General features: G+C 37.1%; 1 protein-coding gene across 1 annotated transcript in view; it reads left to right on the plus strand.

Moving 5' to 3' along the window:
- Positions 1-4445: 4445 nt before the first annotated feature.
- Positions 4446-27163, plus strand: part of prkchb (protein kinase C, eta, b) — a 28034-nt gene continuing 5316 nt past the window's right edge. Inside the window, exons 1-10 of the mRNA XM_017456494.3 lie at positions 4446-5185; positions 10620-10683; positions 15474-15627; positions 16639-16673; positions 16842-16921; positions 17056-17185; positions 17915-18048; positions 18144-18284; positions 20682-20855; positions 24120-24274. Coding sequence (XP_017311983.1) covers positions 4841-5185; positions 10620-10683; positions 15474-15627; positions 16639-16673; positions 16842-16921; positions 17056-17185; positions 17915-18048; positions 18144-18284; positions 20682-20855; positions 24120-24274 — 1412 coding nt within the window. The 5' untranslated portion in view covers positions 4446-4840. The remainder of the gene's footprint in view (positions 5186-10619; positions 10684-15473; positions 15628-16638; positions 16674-16841; positions 16922-17055; positions 17186-17914; positions 18049-18143; positions 18285-20681; positions 20856-24119; positions 24275-27163) is intronic.

Consider the following 27163-nt stretch of genomic DNA (forward strand, 5'->3'; position numbering starts at 1 on the left):
AAGTCAATAGCTTTCAAAAGGAAACACTTTGTTTCAAGAGCTCCTTATAATTCCATTTGGTTCGCTGCCAAAAGATCTTGCACCTTTGAAAACTGCAGTGCTGTATACATCTCAACTAACTACATGAAAGTACATTATAGAATCCCAGATCCTTTTATTTCAAGGACCATAAGATCTACTGATAAAGTACCAGTAAAATGACACACTCATTTGACACTAAATTAGTATGTGAGTAATGAAAAAAAAGATTTAGTCAATTAAAGCGGCGATGTTTTGGCTGTCTATTTTCGTGCAGCTAGTTCTAGTGTCCCTATGATCCTATGTCCTATAGAGCATGATGAACGAGGTGCTGCCTTCTGTCGAGAGCTGACTCGTCCGTCTGCCAATATAGTAACTCAGTAGCCGAGCAGCTGACATTCAGGGGTCACATTGCAGTGACTGCAATTGCAGAGCAGGTGCTGTTTTTCTTTATGCTTTACGTCCCACCAGTCTCTCTCTCACTCTGTTGTCATATTAGATGCCCACATCCATGTTTTGTCTGCATGATATCCTAAATAAAAGTCTTGCTATCATTCATTTCAGATATCTCTCCACCTTCCCACCTGCAAGAACAAAGAACTAATTAGTGTTACAAAGTTCACTGTATGTAGTGGTTACAGTATTTAGTGGGTAGAGAACATCTGCAGAAGAGAGAGGTGAGAGGTTAACTGAAAGGAAAGGAAATAAAAGTGAAAGAGTGGACCAGGTTCAGTTCTGAAGGGAGTGTTCAATACACACGCAACGGCCATGAACTCAGACCTTGCAATGAGCCTCTTCTTTTTTTAAAGTATGAGGACATCTAGTGGTTTCCCAAAATCAACTTCATTCTCTCTTACATCTGGTAATGAAATGGAGTTTCAATGTATATTCATTTACATTTATTTACATTGGTATACATACCAATGTATGCATACCAATGTACATTGAATGTATATTCAAATAATAATTATTTTAAATGTGCAATAAACTGCACTGTTACTCCAGTCAGGGAAGCAGATGACAAATTAATCAAGGATTGAACGAATAATCCAACTAGCATTAGGCCTAGTTTTGTGTAGAGGAGTGGTTCTCAAAATTGGGTATGGGAACACCCAGGGTCTATGAAGCATAGCATGGTGGTTTGTGATTTAAAAAAAAAAAAAAATCATTACTTTAGAGGACATCACAATCAATTATCAAATTTATTTAATTTATTGAGTTCTTATCATTATTAGCTAGTTTGACTGGTCCTTGAATTGAATAGGTTTAATCCAAACCTCAGTAACTCAAAAGCAAGTATAAATAGTGTTAACCTAATATGTTCTGTTGGTGAAAAATTCAGGAATAAATAAAAACGGCTAATAAAACGGTTACTGAAAATTCATAATTGAATGATTCTATAAGATAATACATGTACCACTTTATTAGGAACAACTTTACACCTGTTCCTTCATGCAATTATGCAATCAATCAATCAATCATATGGCATATGGCAGCAGAACAATGCATAAAACGTGGGGAAATGTGACCTCATTGACTCTGACTGTGTCATGGTTGTTGGTGCTAGACAACTCCTAGGATGTTCGCACACAATGTTCTGATTGTGGTAATGCCTTGTTGATAAGAGAGATCAGATGAGAATGGCCAGACTGGTTTGAACTGACAAGAAGGCACTGATAACTCAAATAATCACTCTTTACCATCATTGTGAGCAAAAAAGCCTCTTAGAATGCACAACATATCAAATCTTGATGTGGATGGGCTACAACAGTAGAAGACCACATGGGGTTCCATTCCTGTCAACTAAGAACAAAAATCTGAGGCAACAGTGGGCACAGACTCACAGAAACTGCACAGTTGAACACCGGAGACAATGTTCTTCCTATAGTCACCTGCTGAGTCAGCCTTGGCAGGTGTACGGGTGTTCCTAATAAAATGGTTGGTGAGTGTGTAGCTATGGTATTAACTACCTGGCCCAAATCTCCCTAACAGGTTTAGTGTAACTCTATGTCTGAGTTAACTGCCCTTGTGTCTCCCTCTATAGGCCAGATATCATATAGTAGCGTGTTTTGAATGTTCATGTACCCATGAATTACAACCCATGAATGGTTGAGAAATGTATTTTGGGCAAGACTGTAGATTTGATCAAATGCATGGCTTATAAAATGGTACAGAAGTGTTGTTATTAATATGTTTGTTTTCATTCTGACATTTAATTATAGGGTGAATTCAGCCATTCAGACTGTTTTTGACTAAGCTTTCCTGACATTAAAAATAACAAATACCTCAATGTCTGATGCATTTATGTGTTAAATGTAGGCTATTTAAATGTTTAGATTATATTCTAAAGATTATCCTTTGGTCAAGACTGACTGAAAACCATTTTTAATGACATGTTTGGGAAGCATCATCAATATATTCTAATATTTTCAGAACACAGTAGACTAAAAAATCACTACATATTAAGACATTGTGCTGAGTAACATTCTAAAATTCATTTCTTATAGCAATACAAATAATAACAGGGATTAGAAAATCTTCAATATTTCCCTAATTCATAATCAATCTTTTCTAAAATTCAGTATGAAAATATTACGTACAAATCGCAGTAATAAACAAAGCAAAGCGGTAGGTATCCATTTAGAATTTATTTCTTGCAGTAGCAGCATAACACATGATTAAACAACAACAACAACAACAACATTAACACCAATCTCTAAAACTATATGAATGCAGTACAGTAAGTAAAAATCTCTACATACTCAGTAGGCCTAAATAACAATATATCTCCCAGTACTTTATTAGGATGTTTCATAAACAAGCCATTTAATGAACATGGGATCCACCACAGTGGTGGGATGTTTCATGCATCCATTATATCCCTTCACTTTTACTCTCTCCACTTACTTTAAGACAGTCCCAATTTGCCTGAGCCATGCTTGATAATTTGGGACATTTACATTTTACGGAATTTGGCAGACGCCCTTATTCACAGCGACTTACATTTATCTCATTTATACAATTGAGGGTTAACGGCCCAACAGTGGTAGCTTGGCAGTGCTGGGCTTGAACTCCTGACCTTCTGATCAATCAGCCAGAGCCTTTAACCACTGAGCCACCACTGTACCTCTTAAAAATTATTTGGTTATAAATATCTGTACATGATGTAAACTAACTTTATGCTTATTTTGTCACAATAGTAGATGGCTTATGAATATGTGTAATATACAGTATTATGACATGCATCATCACAATTTGATAACCTTATAGAGAATAAAATAGCCAAAGCACAACCCAAGATTTTGGTGGCTAACTTCCTGTTTTTTATGTTGACCACACCCACTTATACACACACCCTCCACTTTATTAGGAACACCTGTAGTACACCTGTTCATTTATGCAGTTGTCTAATCAGCCAATGATGTGGCAGCAGCACAATGCAGAAAAACATGCAAATGAAGGTCAAGAGCTTCAGTTAATTTTCACATCAAACATCAGAATGGGGGAAAAAATGTGATTGGTACCAGAAGGGCTGGTTTGAGTATTTCAGAAACTGGTGATTTTCACACAAAACGGTCTCTAGAGTTTACATGTGGTGCAATAATAAAAATAAAAACATGGAGTGAGTGAAAGTTATGTGAGTGGAAACACCTTGTTGATAAGAGAAGTCAGAGTAAAATGGCCAGATTGGTTCGAGCTGCCAGGAAGGATATAGTAACTCATATAATCGCTCTTTACAACCATGGTAAGCAGAAAAGCATCTCATCATGCACAAAACATCAAAATTTGAGTGTGGATGAGCTACAATAGCAGAAACAAACATCAGGTTCCAATCCTTTCAGCCACAAACAAGAATCTGATGCTATCATGGGTACAGACTCACCGAAATTGGACAGTTGAAGATTAGAAGAAGAAGAAGAAAAATCACCTGGTCTTTTTCCAGTCCTCAACTGTCCAGTTTCGGTGAGTAGGTTCAGTGTTTTGTGTAAACTCTACAGACTGTTTGTTTAGAAATTCCAAAAGATCAGCAGTTTAAGAAATACCCGAACCAGCCCTTCTGGCCCCAACAACCGGTTAATGTCACAGAGATCACACTTTTCCTCTATTCGGATGTTCGATGTGAACATTAACCTAAGCGCTTGACCTGTATCTGCACGATTTTATGCATTGTGCTGCTGCCACATGATTGGCTGAATGGATAACTGCATAGATGTGCAGGTCAGGTGTTCCTATTAAAGTGGACGGTGCTAGTATATCACATTAATGAAATCATGTTATTCCTATCAAGCACTTCCATGCAAGGTCTTGTAACCTGAATTCGTTAATTCCTTAAGCTTAATTTCAAGGGAAATCGTTTCCTGCTGTATAAAGGCTGGGTGCGTGCGTGCGTGCGTGCGTATGTGTGTGTGTGTGTGTGTGTGTGGTTACGCATTGTATACGTGCTTAAGGTAAGATCCTGGTGATGATGAGTAGAATGCGAAGCTGTTTGTGATTGCGGAACTTCAACACCCTGAAGCGGGAGACAGAAGAGTTCACAGAAGGAAACACAGTCGGGATCTCCGGCACGTTTTCTACACTGGCTCTTCACGTCTCGATTTGAATCGGTGCTTTGACGTGAACCTCTCTTTGTTTTGCTCGGGAAAGTTCTCTCTACGCGTAGGCGAAGTGCCGTCTGTTTCCTTCTTGTCACTCCGGCCATGACTGTGCTGTGTTGTCGGCTTCTCGCATACTTTCGCATTTGACTCATTCAGAAGGCGTGTGAACACCTGGAGCAGCACAGCTGCATCGCGCTGGAGCGCAACTTTTCTGGCCTCTGAAAAAGATGAGATTCACGGGCTACATGAGACTGCGCATCAGGGAGGCGGTGGACTTAAAGCCCACCACTTTCTCCACGCGCCACACTTTCCACAAGAAGACACAACAGCTGGATCCCTACATCGTGGTCAAAGTGGACCATTTTAAAGTGGGCCAGACAGCCATCAAAACCAGAACCAACCAGCCTGCCTTCAATGAAGAATTCTGCCCGTATATATGCGAGGGCAAAGTGTTAGAACTGGCGGTTTTCCACGACACACCGATTGGCTATGATGACTTCGTGGCGAACTGCACCATGCAGCTGGAGTCTCTACTAACGTCATCCAGCAGCAGACAGACGTTTGAGGGATGGGTGAGGAATCGTTCTCATATTTACACACACAGCTATTACACAGGCTACACACAGACAGCACATACTATGTCGAGTTCTATTGAATGCACATAGTCTAAATGTAGGTGCTGATATGAAATGGCAACAGTTAATACCCTACAAGATAAATGTTTAACTGAATGAACATAAGTTTTTATTGGGTGTACATACATGCACACATACACAGGCTTACACAATGCACTAACATGGAAACTTGTGCCTTTGCTTCATGCGGTTTACTTAGAGTAGTCAGCACTATAGGTCTTACTATGTGTCACACAATGTGTGGAAAATCATAGTGGTTTTTCATAAACCCATTCAGCAACCACTCAAATTTCTGTCTTGTAATAAGAGTTTGTGACCAGGCCTGGTAAAAGTAAAAGTCTGAGGTGCCTTTTAAATATTCTCTACAAATGAAGAAGCAGTATGAGCTGAAAATCTTGTGTCAAGCTTGTTAAGGAAAAGGCACATTTAACAAAGAAGGACAACCTCTTTATTTGATATCCTTCTAGGTCAGGGACCATTTAAGGACGTTAAACTGTACCAAATACTTTACGTTTTGAACTAATGGGAGCACTAGCACTTCACAGGGCACTGAAACTTGTCAAACATCCATGGCTATTTTACTATAAATATGAAAATAAAATACATAATATTATATATTTAATACACCAGCACATCTTCTGAGATAAACATGTTCTGATAGCCATTTAGTATGACCATATAAACCCGACGTGCTTTTTTTATTATTTTTTTTTTTTTATTTACATGACAGCAACGCAGACCAGCAGCAGAGCATTAATGCCCCTCATGCACACATTTTAGGTCTTACTGTGTAACAGTCAGAGCAAGTATGACAGAGGACAGTGTGTGTCTCAAACCCACTATAAGCATACCTCTTACCAAGAGAATGTTCTTTTTTTATTCTCTCAATTTTAATAGAAAATATTTTATATAGCATTACCTAGAATCACATTACAGGAATTGGATTGGGAAATACTAATATACAGTAGATCTATAAAATAGATTAAGTTTCTACTGAAATTTCATCAGTTAATATGCTACAATCAGTAAATAATAAATCAAATATAAAAGTGTTTGTCCCAACCGTCCTAATGATGTCTAAATTTACCTGAAAGTGCCATCTGAGACATAAAGAGGTACCTACTATGTTTACAAGCCTGTATTATTTAAAAAAACATACCACTTTCTCCAATATATATATGTATTTAGCCATACCTGAGATCATAAGCATTTATTAAAACTTGACATAATATAAAGAAATAAAAATTTAAAATTTGTTTTAAAAAAAAGATGATGTAATCTATATATTGAATATACAAGTTTTGTAAAGTGCTTGTTTTAAAGTAAATACGTGGAAGTCCACAGGATTTGGAATTTCATTAGATGCATTATGCCACTGTTCATAGTAGATTGGAATGCAGAAATGATTTGGCATTTGCTTGGTGGGTTTTGTAGTGTGCCAAATGAAATATCAGACATATTTGTCTAGGCAGTTGAAATGTATCTAGAGTGTCAAATAACAGATAAACTGTTATCTAGCTGGAATTGCTATGGTTAATTTGCATATAGCGCTTTATATCGTTCACTTTAGCCAAGTGCTCATGAAACACACATCTACTATTTCGGTGAAAATGTGACCAATTTTAATGATACATATACATATATACTTTTTGTGTTGCTGGCTTGATGAAGTACCCTGATATACTGACAGCACATGCATTCAACACAGGAATTAAAAACAAGTTGTATTTACTTTGTCCTTAAGTTGTACCAATAGAGTGCAATGCTATTGTTACATATAATCCTCTGTATCTGCTTCCTTTGTAAGGGTCTTCACAGCAATGTTCATGCATTAACTAGGCCTTGCACAAAACCACAGAGCTGCAACCTCACTAAGCGTCATGGAAACTATGCATTCTTCAGCCACAGTGAGATCATGCTTATCATGCTTGCTTTGGGCTGATTTTCTTGCGTTCACAAGTGTATTGTATAAGTTAATTTGTGAAATACAAATCCACTTTCCCCTTTTCAGTAGTATTGTATTACCGCATTTGCCTTGTATTCCCGCAATCCTCTTAGGCTCCAGTTAGCCATCTTAGTGTGCCTGGTTTTCCAGTTCATCAGTTGGCATTAGAAACATTTGACCAAAATGTTTAGACCACTGAAATTATTAGTACGTTATTATATGAGAATCCTGAAAATGAACTTTGCAGTAGCTTGCAATTTTGAAGTTGGCTGATGGAAATATTCAAATGTTAGTAAAGAAATGTAACTTCGATTAGATTAGATTATTTTACAATTTAGATTCGTTCCTTATTTGATCCCGAGCTTCACTAGTGCTCTCGCTTGCTCTTTGTCATTGTAGTAAAGCTATGGGACGGTTGTCAGGGTTATCACAGTAAAAATAATCACTGGGCATAAAGGTTAACATATCCCACATAGGATTCCACTCCTGTCAGTCAAGAACAAGAATCTGAGGCCATCATGGGCACAGACTCACCCAAACTGGACAGGTGAAGTTTAGAATAAAAATCACTTGGTCTTTTTCCAGTAGCCCATCTATCTCAAGGTGTGATTTTTTGTGCTTTCTGAGATTCTTTTCTGCTCACCATGGTTGTAAAGACTACTTATTTGAATTACTATAGACTTCTTGTTAGCTCAAACCAGTTTGTTCATTCTCCTCTGAGCTCTCTCATCAACATTCTGATCTTTGATGTAACCATTAACTGAAGCTCTTGACCTGTAGCTCACAATTTGCATTGTACGACTGATGATTGTCAGATATAGTATACACACACGCACATACATATTATTGTGTTATTTGGCTACTCAGGGCTGAGGTGGCAGACAAAGATGTCAAACTCCATTAGCATTAGCATTGGTATGCAGTTGAACTAACCTTACTGGATTCCTCTTTTTACCTCACTATCTCACAGAACCACATGTTTTTCTATCCAGAGCACCCTATAGGTGCAGCAGAAGAAGTAGCACGATAACAATGATACTGGCACCATTATAATTTGAATTACTATACTGAATGAAAGCGATAATGTACGTCAGCAAATATTTAAGAACAAGAGTCAGTACGTTTACATGGACAACAATAATCCAATATTAACCCGATTAAGACAATCCTTTGATTAAGAAACTACCATGTAAGCAGCAATTTTTAATTACCTTAATCCGACTAGGGTCATACTCGAAGTAAACACAAATCGAATTAAGACATGTGGAGTCTTCCTGTTTTAGTCGCATTATCGACGTGTATTACAGACATATACACACCTTAATCACATTATTAACATCGCGTGAGAGTTTTCACCGCATTTTGCAACAGGACACGTACACATGGCAGTGCTCAACCATTTGACGGCAAACAAGAGAGCACGGCCGTGTCCGAAACCGCGTACTTACCTGCTATATAGTAGGCGAAATACATGTATCTCGGCTACTATATAGCGGGTAAGTACGCGGTTTGGGACGCAGCCCACGGCTTCAAGCAGTCATCTATTTGCATGTACAGCATGACAAATAATTAACCGCACTTGAAGCGTTCGTAAAAATTTCATATAAAAACATCATAAACTGTATACGGTACCATAACGAAGATGAACTGTATGTTGATAGGTGAAATTCTGGAGGGAACGTCGGACGGTGTGGCGCAGGGACGTAATGACGTGTGTTAATCGATCTATGTTCTATAACATGTAAAATGGGAACATGAAAGGAGTATTCTAAAAGCGACTCATGTAAACACCTTAATCACAATATTGTCTTATTCAGAATATGGTCAATAATTAGATTACTGCTGTCTACTTAAATGTAGTCAGTGATGCAGATATATGTATAGTTTTGGTTGCTATGGACTTGTGATCTCATTTCCCACTTTGTCCTTGTTCTTTCCAATTTAGCCGCCGTCAAATCTAAACAAATTTCTAATACTAAAATGCCGAAAACTGTAACTTTTTTTCAATAAGTGATTGACAGTCTGTTGTGAAGAGTGTTCATTAATTTGTAGTTAGATTTATGTTATAAGGCATAAAAGGTCAGTTGCTTAATTCGGTGTTTTTGTCCTCCCGTGTAAAAAAGTGGTTATGTCAGCGAAAACTGAAGGTAAACCCATTATCTGAGGTAACTAGTTAGTATGACTAATATGCATAATATGCCATTAGTAATTAGAACTCAAGTATTTCCTGAAAAGAAAACAATTGGTCTCACTTTATTTAGATCAGCATTCCGTTGCTTGTCTTAAATGTACAGCTCATACCAAATTGGTTCAACTGGTTTCTAGATGGGTGAAACTAAACTTATATGTTCACATTCCTTTAAAGTTTAGATATTGCTCAAATCCTGTTTGTTTTTCTTGTAGTCTTTAGAGTAGTATGTTCTCTGATGATGGAGCGTGATTAAAAAGTCAAGTCCATATTGCGTGCTTTGGACTTCTTGTAAGAATTAAGTCATGCAAATGTAGCTGATGTAGTTTAGTGTGCGTGAGGGAGGGAGCCACAGAACAGGTCTGTCTGGTTCTCACCCCACATTGCTGCTTGTGCAGCGTGTTAAAGAGACAGGGTGAAAGTATGTGTAGTATAGAAACAGATACCGACTCAAACATAAAAGACCAGGCTTTGCTACCTGTTGCAAAGCCACAGCTTCACAGCAAACCTGAACAGCTTTTATTTGTTTTTGCTTCAGTTTACTTAATTCTCACCAAACGAATGGCCACTTCCTACTTTCAGAAAAGAATTGCCAGCTTGCAACATGCTGCTAGTTCTTACAAACCTATAGCAACAAGCTAGTTTAGTGTGATTAAAACCCATATTATTTAACACGTCCTGGATGCAGAGCCTATCTGGGGAACACTGGGTGTGAAGCGAGAAGCGAGGACACCACGTGCACACACACACACACACACACACACACACACACACACACACACACACACACACGCACACACACACACACACACACACATGTTCACTTATTGATTCACACCTAGCATAGCATCTGCTTGCCTGCATGCTTGTGGACAGGAGGAAACCCACTCAAACACAGGGAGAACATATGGAACTCCACACTGACAGTAACCCGAGCTCAGGCGGAAACCATGGACCCTGGAGTTGTTGCTGGATGGATTAATTGTGCATATTTGTTTACATATTTGTTAGACCAACCTGTATTTATAGAAGTAAATGATTTAGATTATATGCACATTGACTATTTTTCAGCTTGACTGTACATAACACCAATTACATACAGCATATGGAATTACTCAGAAGTCAGTTTTGACTTCCAAAGGCAAAAAAAAATGTAATCCACTGGAAAGTTTAAGCTGATCCTTTGTCTTTCAGTGCTCGCTAAGATTTTCTGAATTGTTTTGTATCCCTTTCACCAGGTTAACCTGGAACCGGAAGGCAAGGTCCACATCGCCATCACTCTCACAGGCTCCTTCACAGATGGTCAGTACCTCCTGCTGCTCTGTATCAGTTCCGCTCTGTCTCAAATGTACACAGCTAAATTTTTGTTTTTTCCTGCATTCACTGACGTATTTATGCAGAAAATAGGTCTGACGTGTTCTTTCGTATCCCCTTCTCAAAGTCAGTCTGTGGTTATAGTCTAAGTTTAAATGAAGGCTAAAGTGTTGGGTTGGTTGGTGTTAGATTATCTCATGACTTGTAACACACTTGCAACACATTACGTCACATATCCACACATTCACTTAGACATCCGCTGACTTGCTAACGCATTGAATCTTTCACTGTCTCACTCGTGATAGCAGGTTCTAGTAGGCTTACGTTTAAATACAGTGGTGTTTGAAGGTGTGTGAACACTTTAAAATTGTCTATATAGCTGCATAAATATGACCTAAAACAGCATCAGCTTTTCACACGTATCCTAAAAGTAGATAAAGAGAACCCAATTAAACAAATGAGACAAAAATATTATACTTGTTCATTTATTTATTGAGGAAAATGATCCAATATTACATATCTGTGAGTGGCAAAAGTATGTGAACCTTTGTTTTCAGTACCTGTTGTGACTCCCTTGTGCAGCAATAACTGCAAATGGTTTCAGCTAAGTGTTGATCAGTCCTGCAGCAGTACTTACCAGTCATTTTATCTACTTTTAGGACTTTTGTGAAATTCTGATGCTGTTAGGTTAGGTTATATTTATACAGATATATAGAAAATTCTAAAGGGTTCACAAACTTTCAAGCACACGTGTAGCTTTAGTGTGGATGAGAGGGCACTGCCTTTAAACCACTCTGGCAGGACCTGACTAATACATGTATGTTTGCACTCAGGACTAAACAAATCTTCATCCAAATATAATATGCATTTTTCTCATGAAAGATTCACTTCAGTTATTAACTACAGCTATTTATAAATGCAAACCAACCTCCATACTTGAATAAGGAAAGGTTTTCAGTTCAGGCACGCACATATTCAGCACAGACGTACACACAAAAAGTATCTGTGTTCATTTCTGTGCTGACAGACTCCCAGTAAATTGTCCCTTACTTTCATGAGCTCCTTCAAGAGCAAAGAGTTTCTCTCCAAGCAGAAACAATATTTGTACACTTTTGTTCTTGTGTTCCAATCCAAATATAGCATTCCTTAAGTGTTCATTTTTAACAAACATTTTTTAGAAAATTGGTTAAACCTGTTCCTTTTACAGAGACAGTATTTAGGCCTAATATAATGTACTAATATAATGGTAGTCTTGGAAAGCTGTGTTTGTATTGTTAGGAATATGTCCACGTACCCATGGCTATGGAATTTTATTCTTATTGACCTTATTCTGAATAAGACAATATTGTGATTACGGTGTTTACATGAGTCGCTTTTAGAATATTCCTTTCATGTTCCTGTTTTACATGTTATAGAACATAGATCGATTAACGGCACACGTCATTACGTCCCCACACCACGCCGTCCGACGTTCCCTCCAGAATTTCACCTATCAACATACAGTTCGTCTTCGTTATGGGACCGTATACAGTTTTGGGTGTTTTTATTTTTAATTTTTACGAACACTTCAAGTGCAGTTAATTATTTTTCATTCTGTACGTGCAAATAGACGACTGCTTGAAGCCGTGGGCTGCGTCCCAAACTACGTACTTACCTACTATATAGTAACTGAGATACATGTATTACTCCTATTATATAGCAGGTAAGTACATGGTTTCGGACGCAGACGTGCTCTCTTGTTTGACGTCAAACGGTTGAGAACTGCTGTGCGTGCACGTGTCCTGTTGCAAAATGCGGTGAAAACTCCCACACGATGTTAATAGTGTGATTAAGGTGTGTACATGTCTGTAATACACGTCGATAATGCGACTAAAACAGGAATATTCCACGTCTTAATTCCATTTGTGTTTACTTCGAGTATGACTTTAATCGGATTAAGGTAATAAAAAATAGCTGTTTACATGGTAGTTTCTTAATCAGAGTATCGTCTTAATCGGGTTAATATTGGATTATTGTTGTCCATGTAAACGTACTGATTGAATGAAATCACAAAAGATGTTTATCCAAAAACATTTAGATTTTTTTACAGAACTATTAGAATTTCTACTTTGGATCGGCTGTGGATGATTATGTACTTTTAGTTAGTATTGTTGTTCCTAGCAAAATATCTTTGCAGTGTTTATTTTCCTAAACCAAAACCAAACCAAAATACTAGCATCCTTTGATAGAACTGTCTATTCAAAGAATCTAAATAATTCAAAATAATCTAAATCATTTAGGTTTTTTCAGTGGTATTATTTTAATTACAGTACTTTTTGAGGATGAGGAATTTATGAAAAGTTAGATTTAGCTCAAGTGGACATTAGTGATGTCATCACACACACACTGGACTCGCTTCCCCCCCCAAACATCACTTAATGACACAGTCCAGTGTACAGTGTGATAAATCATTAGATGTAGGCCCAGTTAGAACTAATTTTGCGTATGCCACTATGCTCCATGGCACATTTATTAGGTTTTCTGCTATATAAGCAACATAAAGATCCCTCCAGTTGCTCCAGTTACTGTCACATATGTGATATTTAAATATGTTTATTTATGTATGACAAAAAATATATAGTACCTAAACTTATATAGGCATCTGGAATGAGTAAATAAAATCCTTACAGTTTAGTGAAACTTTGAGGAAACACAGTGAAACCACTGCATCTGCATGAAGGTTTATTTAAATATTTCTCTTTAGATTGCTTAAAGTAAATTTGGGTAGATTTGGTCCAAAATATCAGTGAACAAATGAAAGAATTCACCCAAGTTTCATAGTCAGATACCTTTCATTCGCAATTCTGACCATCCTAGTAGAGGGAAGCCATTTACTTTCATATACTGGTGTCAGAGAAGAATTCATACTCACGCCCACATTTTTACTGGAATTGAGTGCTAAACACTACAGGACCCAAAAACTCAATTACAAGGTTCTTGTTTTTTACACTTGGGGTCTTGCAGTTAGAAATAAATACCACTCATTCACCCAATCACTCTAGTCTCAAAAATATACACAACCGGTCAAAAGTTTAGACACACTCATTCTTTATTTTTATTATTTTCCCACATTTTATAATAATAATAATAGTAATAATAATAATAATCATCATCATCATCATCATCATCATCATCATAATAATAATAAAGTCATCAAAACTCTGGAATAACACAAATGGAACTATGGGAATTATGTTGTGATTAAAAAAATCCCAAATAAATCTAAATAATTTAGTATTTTATCATCTTCAAAGTAGATCCCCCTTTTTGCCTAGAATTTCCAGAAATGTATTCTTGGCATTTTCTCAGCCGACTTCTTGAGGAATCCTCCTGAGATTCTTTTTAAACAGTATTAAAGGAGTTCCCACCTACGCTGGACACTTATTGGAATATTTCTGAATATTTCGCTCCAAGTCATCTATTTAAAAAGTCTATTTTTTTGTAAATAAATTGTTAGTTTTCTAATGAAAGAAATGAATATGTTGGCACGATTATATTTTTGTCTACAACACCGATTTCAAACATTTAATCATACACCTTCAGATCAAAAGATTTTTAAGATCATGAGAAACATTTCAGTCACGTGTCCCCAAACTTTTGACCGGTAGTGTACACACGTGAACTCTTCATAGAATATAAACTACTGTGACTTGAGAAAATTGCAGGTGATATAGATTACCTTTAAATACTGATAAATACATTAGTCTTTGCGAACGGTAAACTTATAGCAGTCTCCACCAGTCTCATGGAATCAGTCATTCTGTCAACGTTTATCCACCTTTTGCCCAATAAATGCCATGTATTCACACTAAGACAGACGAACTGAAACAAACTGGTGAATTTTTACAATCTGACCTCGTTTCCACCTGATTTTGATACATCGTATAGTAGTGAGGCTTTGTCCCAGATCTTAATTCTGCTTTTGACCTTTAACCATGGCATATTCATTTCCTGTCTCACAGACACTGACATTATGGACTCAGAGTTTACCTGATATAGCTGTCTAACCTCCCTAAGATTTCAATGTGTGGAAGCTTTGATTAGACACTGAGACTTTTAAAGTTCTATTTTATTGCCGCAAACACTTTAACATGACTTTGACATTAACATTCGAGGATCGAGTATTTGTCAAGACCTTTCTTGTATTTCAGATCGTAGGTGTAACCTACATACATTTACATCTATGGTGTGTATTAGTACATTTACCAAACATGCTTTTCTCCATATCCATAATATTGCTTGTAAACAAGATGGTGAAACATTGGTCCATGTCTTTATTTCCATCCAACTTAATCAATGGCAAGTGGTCTTTCTGTTCAAATCTTCTATAGCTTACACAAATCTTGTTTTGGAAAGGAATAATAATATTATTTTTTATATATTAATTAAAAAGTAATAATATTATTTCATTGGCTCATACCATTAATTTTTCTATGAGCTACACTGACCTATGCCTATATATTACAAGTTTATGACATTTATTACTTTATATAACATTGCTTCCTCTTTCCTAGCAGAACTTCCTTATTCCACCACATCTGTACTGTATGAACTGTCTGTACACTCAGGTCCTCTGGCAGTGATGTTTGTCTTTTTTTCTTCTTTCTTTCTTTCTTTCTTTCTTTCTTTCTTTCTTTCTTTCTTTCGTTCTTTTATTTATTTATTTATTTACATCATGCATATTTTGTACTTGTCAAACAGATGATATTACGGCTTTAACAATGTGCCATTCATTTCAGATGATGCCACTGTTAATGGATGGACTCATAAGCAGTTAAGCAGGAAACGACAGAGGGCTTTGAGGAGGAAAGTGCACCAAGTCAATGGACACAAGTTCATGGCCACGTTCCTGAGACAGCCTACATTTTGCTGCCACTGCAAAAATTTTATATGGTGACGTTATATCACACACACACACACACACACACACACACACACACACACACACACACACACACACACACACACACACACACACACAGAGAGAGAGAGAGTAAGAAAGACAGAAAGAGAGAGAGAGAGAGAGAGAGAGAGAGAGAGAGAGAGAGAGAGAGAGAGAGAGAGAGAGAGAAGCTATAGGAACAGGGAAATTCACTTATATAGTCTGTTATATTTCTTATTGAGTTCTTATAGTTATTAGCCTGTTTGAATGTTCACTTGAATTAAATAGTTTTAATTCTAACAAAACAGGTAGGGCTATAATTAATGCCAACTTGAATGTAATAATAAGTTTAATAAAAACATGTTTTATGAGTGGCAAATTTCTGCAAATAGCCACAGCCAGCAGTAAATATTTAAATAATATGCCTAATATTTTTTTTTACCATTAAAGGGGTCCCTGGCTCTAAAAAAAAATTGAGAACCCCTGCATAAGTGCCCATATGCCCATTAACATCATATGCCCATGATTTTATGCATTGCACTGCTGCCACATAATTGGCTGATTAGACAATTGAATGGATGAGTAGGTGTACAGGTGTTCCCACTAAAGTGCTCAGTGAATGTAGTTTGGTTGTTAGTTGGGAAATGTAGTATTCGATGCAAATTAACAAAAGAAAAACAATAACTATACTTTACTTATTGTCATTTACAAAAAATATGCTTTAAAAATCTGTGTCTGTCAAAGACATCTGTCAAATATATATATACTGTATATATATATATATATATATATATATATATATATATATATATATATATATATATATATATATATATATATATATGACAATGAAAACCTTGCACTCCTTACCATCCCCGTTCTCTGTGTTTCTCTGTTTGACTGGTAAAGTCAAACTCCACCAAGTAAAAACTGTCTACACACCAAGTTTAGACAGTGATTTAAATCTGTAATCTCAGTTTATCTTCAAAAATCCTAAATATTTATCTACCATCTCTCTCCAGGGGAGTTTTTGGAAAGCAGGGTTACCAGTGTCAAGGTAAACATCTTCAGATTGCTCAGATACCTTAAAATACTCACTGGCTTTTATTGCAAAAAAATATGTGTAGAGCTGGAGTAGACCTAGTGCGGTAGCAGGCCTGTAAACATTACAGCGCCATTACAGCGTGGATTTCTAACCCTTATCATTTTTATTTCAATGTGTCAGTATGCACCTGTGTGGTCCATAAGAAATGCCACCATCTGGTTGTTAATGAGTGTCCAAAGCTGAAGAAAAAAGCAACTGAGGTATGACTCTTTCCCCTCTCCCTATAAGTACATTTTATGGGGACAGCATGAGGAAAGCAGAATTTGTGAACCATTTACAGTATATAATCATTACAAGTCTTACATTCCAAACATAAGTCCTTTCTTTCTCATAGGGTCCCAGTCAAGGTTTTAGCATCAACATACCTCATCGATTTCATGTGCACAATTATAAAGTGCTCACTTACTGTAACCACTGTGGATCACTCCTGTATGGACTGGTGAAACAGGGTCTTCAATGCAAAGGTAATGCAGGTCTTACTGTGGTAGTTCAGTGCTTAACACTTTGGACTCCTGATCAGGAGGTCATGAGTTCAAATCCCACTGCCAAGTTACCACTGCTGGGCCCTTGAACAAGGCCCTTAACTCTCAACTGCTCACTTGTATAAATAAGATCAATGTAAATCACTTGCATTTGTCTACCAAATGCAATGAATAACACTTTATTTGAATGGTACCTACTGTACATTGGGTCTTTATAACATGTTCATAAGCACTGTGAAAATATAATATAAATCAGTGCTGAATTTATGGAGGTTTTATGTGAATTTGTCTTTATATGAAAGAGAGAAGAGGGAAATGTTAAACTAATCTTATTTGTTACTGTATTTTTTAAAATCCTTTTCTTGCCAATTATTAGTTCATATTTTATTACAACACATATATGACACTGGATGGTCATGAGGCAGAAATACAGCAGAAAGGAAGCCAGACCACCATGCACATGAAGGTTGTGAGTTCAAATCTGACAAACTTAAGGTCCTTAAGCCTCAACAGCTCAGTTATATAACACACACGCACACCCTATCCTGTATTGCTTAATAAACTATTTATGCAATGCTTGTGAATATGTTATGAAGGCTCAGTGAAGGCACCTTTTAAAGACTAAAATGTCTTTCATATGTACGCACTATGATTTCACATATGCCTCAAAGAGCAGTGTGTGTAAGTAAAGCATTTGTCATTTATGCTCAGGTTGTAAGATGAACGTGCACATTCGTTGTGAAAAAAATGTGGCTCCGAATTGTGGGGTAGACAGTGCACAGCTGGCTACTAAGTTGGCAGAGATTGGCTTGGAGGCAGGCAGACTCAGTAAACACCACTCCCAGGTACAACATCAGCTGTATGGTGAAAAGAACAGCTACCGTTAGACCATGGAACTAAATAAAGTAAGTCTATGTGTGTCTCTTTGCCTTTTCCACAGATGAGTACGTCCTCAGTGAAGTCTACATGTTCTACTAGTAGACGTCAAGGGCGGTCTGAGCTGGCTAATGAGGACAGTATGAAGGTGGGGCTTGAGGATTTTACATTCCTACAGGTCCTGGGAAAAGGCAGCTTTGGCAAGGTGAGACACTAAGTTTACAACATTGCATATACCTCTATTTAACAGATTTTTAAAAAATTGAATTTAAAATGTTGAAAATAAACTGCCAGATATAGAACAGACACATCAAGAGACAAGACGGTAGATCAGGGGTGTCTAGTCTTATCCCTAAATGGCTGGTGTGGTTGCAGGTTTTCTTTCCAGTAGCCACACCTGATTCCACCTGTTTGGTGTTCAATAGACTCAGGTGTGGCTTCTGCTTAGTTGGAATGAAAACCTGCACCCACACCGGTCTTTTACGTATAAGATTGGACACACCGATCTACCATTTTGTCTCTTGATCCTGATTCCAGATAAGATTGGACATCCCTATGTGAGATCATAGATATTACAACTGAGAGGATCAAAAAGATCAGGGGACATGAAAGAGTTCTGAGGCATTTATGAAGATACATACCCAGACAGCACACTACTGGTCCATAGTTACTGTGTAAATACTATACATTTATAAATATATACTATACATACTATACTTTAGAATGCACTGCAGATCATGGCTTTATTTTGAAGCAAATAGCATGATCATTAATTAAAAATAAATAATTATTATTTATATACTGGCCTTGTTGAACTATATCCAAACAACCGCACTCATCCGCATATTCCTGATCTGGATTGTGTGATTTATTTCGGTTCCCCTGTTAAATTGTTTGAGTTTTCTCATGTAATATTAAACCGTCACCAGTGGCGGCTGGTGGTTTTTAAATAGGGGAAGCACAGGTGTCGATTATTGAAGTAAATATCTGCGTGCGTTCTGTTTTAACCGTTTAATCTGTAATTCTCAGCCTCAAAAGGCTTTTCCAAAATCAGGTGTCTGCCATGATGTGCTAAAAAAGCAATTTCGCTGAAAACGTAGTGACATCTAGATATATAGACCTAGAACTGATCAAAAAATCAAACGTAGGTAATTAAACATAGCTTTATTCTTACTATTTATTTACTATATTTACCAGTTACAATGAAAAAAATATAGCTGCAAGCAGCAATGGTGGATTCCTCCAAAAGAGACATGTATCCCACTGATACAACAATTCAACGCATTTGGATCAAAGGCAGAATTTTAGTTTAATTTATCTGTCCTCTGCTCACGTGTTTCTGATGGATTATATACAGTTAGCTAAACACATTTCAGTTTGTAGAGAGGCTTCAATGACCAAATTACAAACTGAAAAAAATTACAAAAACGCTTATTTAACATACATTAATCAGTGAATACAATTCAGTTTACAATGAAAGCTTTAAAGCTATATGCACTAAAGTGTACTTTGCCTCGAAGACAAACAGCTCCATCTAGTGGATGATAAAAATAGTGTAAAACATAATATAACAGATGGTATTATTATTTTAAAAATCTTTTTTTTTTTGGAGATATGCGGTTGGCATTGCACATGGTAACATACTGTAGTGTCCTCGTTGTGTGTGGTACAGATCAAGTTCCATTGATTCATGGACACAAGAAATATGTGCAACAGTTGTCAATTAACCAATATGTAACTAGTTCGTCAATTTTTATTTGATTCCTTATTGCTTATCACCGTATAGAAAGACATGTATCCCACACATATGTACCACAGTTCAAGTCAATCAGACCTATGGTTCATGAGTAGAAGATTTTTGTAGTTTTTGACAAATTTTCAATGTAGGGGAAAATCTATCATGGCAGACTTTATGGGTCCCCCCAATGGCTTTTTTGTTCCCCATGAGAAATAAGGTATGTATACCAATTTTCAGACATTTTGGACTTACGGGGTGCCGGGAAAATGACGTAGAATTTGGGTGTGGCCTGTAGCGCCACCTATGGGCTCATGTGGGCCATTTGTGGTGTGGCAGTTACTCGTGGCCTGTAGTATCAATGTGCCAAATTTCAAAACTTTTTACTATTCCGATCTTGAGTTATTGGGCACTTTAGGGAGATAAGGAGAACAATAATAAGATGAATACTAGTAATAACAATAGGCTTCCTCCTGATGGAGGAGTCCTAATAACAAGCCATACTAGTAATGTAAGATATTAAGGATTTGGTTACTGAATGATTACTGCAAACTCTGTGAGTCTGACAGTTATGTTTAAGTTTGAGAAGTCAGTCATGTTCATTACTGTTTTAATGACCGGGAGTTAGTTATAAGGTTCTGCCCATTTTTGAGAGATCTCCCAATCATCATATGAAAAGTCATGCATCTGGGTAGGACAAGAGAAGAGCACACTGTCTAATAAACAGTCAATTTTTTTTCCTACCCAAAACCCTCCTGTCCAAATTCCCCCATATATGCCTCCAGAGAATCATGCATCCAAGCAGGATGCAAAATGCCTTCCATTACAACACACTGTACTTGAATTTGTGTGTGCACATGTGTACAGGTGATGCTGGCTCGCTTGAACAATGATGATCGAGTGTATGCAGTGAAGATGCTGAAGAAAGATGTCATACTACAAGATGACGACGTGGAGTCCACCATGATCGAGAAGCGAGTGTTGGCTCTGGCCTACAATCACCCATTCCTCACACACCTGTACTACTGTTTTCAGACCGCTGTAAGTGCCTAAAGCAAGCTTCAAACTCAGGTCCTACTACAGCACAGTCCTACAGCGATTTTCCCTGCAGTAATGAACCACATTTGTCTTGACAGCTAGCTGATGAATTGAAATTGATGTATTTATGAGGTGGAATACTAAACTCATGCTGCAATGCTATGACCCTCAATCACAGAGAGATTAAAAATATGCAAACAAAGTTATAGTTATTCTGCCCTTTTCTCTCTTTTCGTATCTTACCTAGTGGAGAAATGGAATTATATTTTGTGATTTCAAAACTGAAACCAGTCAATGACATTGTAATGAGAAACCCTAAAATAATTTGTAATGGTTTAAATGGTTATTGGTTTTTAATGGAAACTGTAACAGTCCCTGTGGGTCTCTACTGGTAATTTGTTGCCTTCAACTGGTAGCCTGTTATGTCTAGTGGATACTATTAAGAACCTACATCCTTAATACGTCCTACTACGTAAGGAAACCATTTGGTAATGGTTTTAATGGTTAACAGCTGATGGTTTGTAATGGTATTTGTAGTGGAAGCCATTAGAATTTCAATGAAGTTTTTTTTTAAGCAGGGAAGGTGTCGAGATCGACTTAACAAATCTGTTCTTATGTAGTTTCGAATACTTGAGCAGTATCTTAAAAAGTAATTCCTTGTACTTTCCCAATGGTTTTATTTCCCCTCCTTCTTGTACACAAGGATGCAGAGACCGCCAACAAAGTCATAAGGTGAGGTAGTATTTGGTAGTATTTGCAGTGGTGGTAAGAGTACGAAACATTCTCATTGAGTAAAAGTACTGTACTGTACTGTAGTAATCACTTAAGTATAAGTTGTTGTTGTTTCAAATCATATCATTATATTTATACATTTTATTCCACAATCCTCTGATATACCGCACCACAGACTTGTGTAATTTGCACAAGTTTGTCCTACATCATATGCTGATTGTTCTATTTATATTTATTTAACTTAATAAGAGATTATCTTATTTTACTACAGATTAAAGTATACTTTAATGGGGAGCATGATTTCGCACCTGAATGTCCTAGAACAACTTTCTGAATTATTATGAAAAACTACTAATAATTACTTTACAAATGATTTTTTCATGTGTCTGCAATTGGCACAACTAATGCAGAAATGTTTTTCTATATATTGGCTAGTCATTTCTTATGTTAACTAACCAAGTGAGAAATGCTAATGTGAACACCACCACATTATCAACAGTATATAAAGAAAGGTAGCTAACTTAGCCAAATGCTGCTGAGGTTTCAATAGCTTGCTAGGCTTGCAAGCTAGCTAGCTAGCGCATATTAATTCCTAAATGTTTCTAGCTAAATAGGTAGCTATCTAGCAGAGATGCCACACATCCTGATCATTACCTATAGGCTACATAAGCACTTAGATATAGTTAACACAACAGTCAATCGCTACAGAACATCAAAGTGGCATCTTAATCTTATTACAGTGCTTTCATACTCTAAAACATCAACAGATCTGGCTAGCTAGTCTATCTCACTTGGCTAGCTAATGGCTTATGTGTACATTTTCCACAGGTTACTTGTTGAGCTGTGAAATGCTGATATCACTACAAGTTTTGGCGCTATAAATTATCACGCTATTTCCATTGAAGCATTTAAAACTGAAGATACTGGATAAATTGGGTCAGGGATGTTCATCTGTCTAAGGTGTCTGATGACTAAGCAAATGGTGTAATGGTGTGCAAAAAAAAATTCATCATTTCATTGTTGTGTGCGAGTGTATTTTATAGCTTGGAGCCTAGCTTGAGTTGAGTTCCTAGGTTGCATTCCTCTTAGTCTATAACTCCTGAAGTGCACTCTTCACTCAGATGTAGATAATATATATAATTTAGAGTCAAATTTGTCTCCCGATACCACAGCCTAAAGAACCTTCTAAGCATAAACATCCTGAAATCATTGCTAACCCAAGCTTACAGGAAGAGTGCAGGAACACTGTGTTTGACAGTGAACTGACAGTTTAACTGAAATTTTCAACTTCCACTTCAGCAGCATTGACTTAGCAGCTTTCTTATATTACCTGCAGGCTCCGAACAGGCAATGACAAAATGGCAGTGGTCTGATTTGGGTTGTAGCTTTTAGCACCAAATGGGATCTTCCATAAGGCCCCGGTCATAAAGGATTTAACTGTATCACAGTGTAAAGACCTTTTTTGGAGCTTAGGACCTCATTGATAATAGGAACGTGGGAGAAAGTTCTGGGGGCATTGCGGCTTAGTGGTTAGCACGTTTGCCTCACACCTCCAGCATCACCTCCAGCATGTACCTCAGCATCACTGGTTTCTCATCAGGCAGCAGGAGTGACATGTAGCCTGACACAATGATATTTTGACAACAATATCTATATCAAATACGTTGTCATATGTTTACTTTATGACTTTGTTTAAGGTTTCATCATGCATACACTTGGCCCTTGGCAATTATCCAGTGTTTACATAACTACAGTTACATATGTAACTAGGGTGTTTGTCATTTTTAAGTACTATCAGACTGAACCAGTACTATCAGACTTTCAGACTAAGTACTATCAGACTGGGTGTGTAGTGTATCTGTTAGAAGAGTAAATGGATTTATGGTTCTTTCGTCACTACAGTGAAGATCATTGTGACACTTGTCCAGAGTAAATGCGGTAGATTAGGTTGGGGTGAAAAATACATTGTTTTCAATGACTGGAATGTGTTCTTGTGTGTTCTGCATAGTAAGCGATAGCTAACCACATTCAATCAGTAGATGGCAGCACATTACAGGCACATTTTCAGCACAAGCTGGTACAAAATGCCTCTCTTCTTGGTAAACAGCATGCAATTCACTCTGCATACCAGACATAGCCCACACATGCCTGATCTAACCTCTGCTACTGCTGACAAAGTTAAAAGTCCTAGACACCGACAAAATGATTTGTAAAGATTTCTATCTCTGCCATCAAATTGTCAAACCACACTAAAGCAGCAGCACCGAGAAATACAGCAAAGTGATTATCATACCATAAAGCTTTAATGGTAATCATAGTTTTTTTAAAAATAGATTTTATTCCGTTACATTATTGTAACAAATGAGGAAGTAGTTACGGCACATAAAAGAGATCACACAAGTTAAAAAATTAATAAAGGCCATTAATATTAGAGAATATAAACAATAATATCATCTTTGATTATATTTGTGTCTAGGTAAACAGCATTCTAAAAAGCTCATTATTTGTTCTTGGGTTGTTCTCCCTCTTTGCTAGGACCGTTTATTCTTTGTTATGGAGTTTGTGAATGGTGGTGACCTCATGTTTCACATCCAGAAGTCTCGGCGGTTCGAGGAGGCCCGAGCACGGTTCTACGCTGCTGAAATCACCTCTGCTCTTATGTTCCTCCACTCCAAAGGCATTATATACAGGTAAAGTACTGGTTCTCTATTACTTTCCTAACCCTATATGTGTTCAGTGTACGTGTCTGAACATTCAGACTAAGCTTATAGTAGGGAATCTATAAAATGTGACCTAATGTGGGTGGTTTTGTATTAGCTTGACGTCATTCATGACTGTGCAATAAAGCAAACTTTTTCTGCACAAACTGTACATTATGAGTTATTCATATATAGGTAAGGCTTTCTCACCTGGCCTGTTGGTTTGTTTAAGCGTGCCTATGTTTGTACCTGTCCCTGACAAATTGTACCGGTAAAGACACACCCCAGCTTCTGCTCACAGTTGGGTAAACAACACTCCTATTTCACCTCTTCCACATGACCTGCTCCATCTTGCGCAAGTGCTTAGGTTCTATTTGTCCAAGTAAGAAAGCCACAACAATCTAAACCCAAGCAGACCACATGCCATTGTCTATAGATTATTTGTGAAGGGCTCTGCTATTTCCAGCAAATGTTTCCCTTGGAATATTTTTGTAACCTTCATTAACAGGCCTTTGGGATGAATCTGTGTTGTGATGATATTAAATGATGCGTCTTGGCCCAAATTTGCATAGTTCTGCAGTCATTAAAAAAAAATCGCAAGCTCCTCATAATATTGCGGAGTTTGCTTGATTTTGCATTCATTTCTGCGATCGCAAAATGACAAAATCCTGGAGGGACTGTATGGAATTATTATTGCACCTAGTGGTCAAAAACAGGAACCGCAACAAGCAGTTTCATTGGAATATTAAACTAGTTTGAATAATTAGGATTACTGATGAAATAAGTATGATAAACCCATCGATTGAGTATATTGTCAAGTATTATAAAGTATTAACATATATTATATTATAAGTATTATAAACCAATCTATTTATTGAGGAAATCATTTCCCGCAAATGTTTTCAGTAGTTGTCGGCCATTCATGCAATGCTTTGGTCCATTTCTTTTACAACATAGTTTTATTTTAGATGAACACCCTGCTTCAGACCACACAGCAGCATTTCAAACAGATTCATGTCACAACAAGCACTAAATGTAAGACTGTTTGAGCTGCTTTGCACTTTGGATCATTTGGATCATATTGCACGAAACGCTTCTTTTGAGTTGTAGGGAACATATCTATTTCATTTATCCATCACTGAATGTGTGTGATACAGCAATGCTGCCCCACATTGTTATGCTATACAGTTGGGTTGAGCTTGTCTGTGGTCACGACTTGTAGCTTGTACTGTACACCAAATACATTTGGGTGTGTTTGTTTGTTTGTTTTGGGGGTTTTTTTCAAAGCATATTTCTGTGCACATTCTGTCTACATATCTCATCTGTCTACAGTTGATCCAGCTGTACTGTAGAACATGCAGGTGTTTTTAGTAAACATGGTGTGTGCTGTAGTTTGTGGTTTCATCTACGTCAGCCTGCTATGACCGCCACTCAAGTTCAGGCTTGTTTTCTTACACTAGCCTGATTACCGACAATTGCAAAAGAAACATGTAGATTGTTTTAGCTGGCCATTTTTACTGGTCTTAGTTGTTCATCCTTGTTGTTAGCGTTTTATTTTTATTTTTTATTTTATGGTTCAAGCACTGATGATTGGCTGAGCATAAAATGATGCCAGATAATGGTGCTTGTACTAAGGGTGACACTTAGAGTGATGTTTTTGAAACAAATATGCCCTCATATATTGTTTGATTCCCCTGTCACTTTGTAAATATGTTGTTAGTTGGTCAGACTAGGGTTAGACCTCCTACTTTTGTTTTATATGTTTATTAAATCTTTTGTTCAGTATAATTCATTATTGCCATTGGGTTTTGTGTTATTAAACAGGACTGTCTACTTCACCTTTCGGCATTTATTCTTGTTAGTATTCCATCATTCCCTCAGCTACAGGATAAATACTTACTTATCCTCTTGTCTGTGAGCCTTGCTCTCTACTGTACACCAGAGACTGAAGTACATGGTAGTTTTCTACACACAGTGAAGCAACAGGAAATGAATCAATTTACAGTGCTATTGCATCATACGCCTGAGCATGAATGTGGCGGTTTAATAACAGTTTTTAATGAAATTTGGGGATTTTTTCAATTACAACACAATGTTTCTTTGTTTCAGGTTTTTTTGCTTGTTTGTTTGTTTTTAGGATTAATAATCATTGGTTTTTTGCTTGTTAAATATGACTGTCTGTTTTGTCATTCCATCTTGCTGACCAATGATCTTGGATTAGGATTGGACACACTTTAATCCAGTGGTAATCTGTCTCTAATCTAATCTCTGGAAGAGGACTATCCTGTGACCTGCTTTGTTTAGAACCTGCTATTATCCTTGTCCTTTCTTTACCCTGTTCTCATTTGTTGACAGACCAGAATGCACTTGAAGAAATATTTAAATATCTTTTTTTTAAGTTTCTAATGACGTTATCTATGGATGAGCATGGACATTTTGGATGTTTTCCTGCAAAAAAGATTGATCCTCTCCTTAAATCTCTGATCAATTTCAGTGGGGTTAGTGTATGACTTGAAGTGAAAGGTCAAACACAGATGTATTATATTAAAGGATGTCAGGTAACACTATTGCAAATGGAAAGTGCTTGGAGTAATTTGAGAGGTTTATATTAGTGCATTGGTTTTACGCCTGTTTTTAGTGTATTAGATAACTGATAAATAACTGAAAAAATGATCTGATGTTTTTATGCACTCTTCCCTGTCTCTATCCCTCTGGTTTGTGCCTAATGCCTGGAATAGTTACTATACCACACAGTACTGCAATGCCAGCAGTCCACCACTGTAGACGTGAGAAACTACATGATTCTGGCATGCCTGAAGTTTTGTAGCTTTCCACATTTTTTTTTCCATCTGTAGAGCTGCCTGTCTCCTAAGCTTGACT

The sequence above is a fragment of the Ictalurus punctatus genome, chromosome 25, assembly GCF_001660625.3.
Source record: "Ictalurus punctatus breed USDA103 chromosome 25, Coco_2.0, whole genome shotgun sequence".
Lineage (NCBI taxonomy): Eukaryota > Metazoa > Chordata > Actinopteri > Siluriformes > Ictaluridae > Ictalurus > Ictalurus punctatus.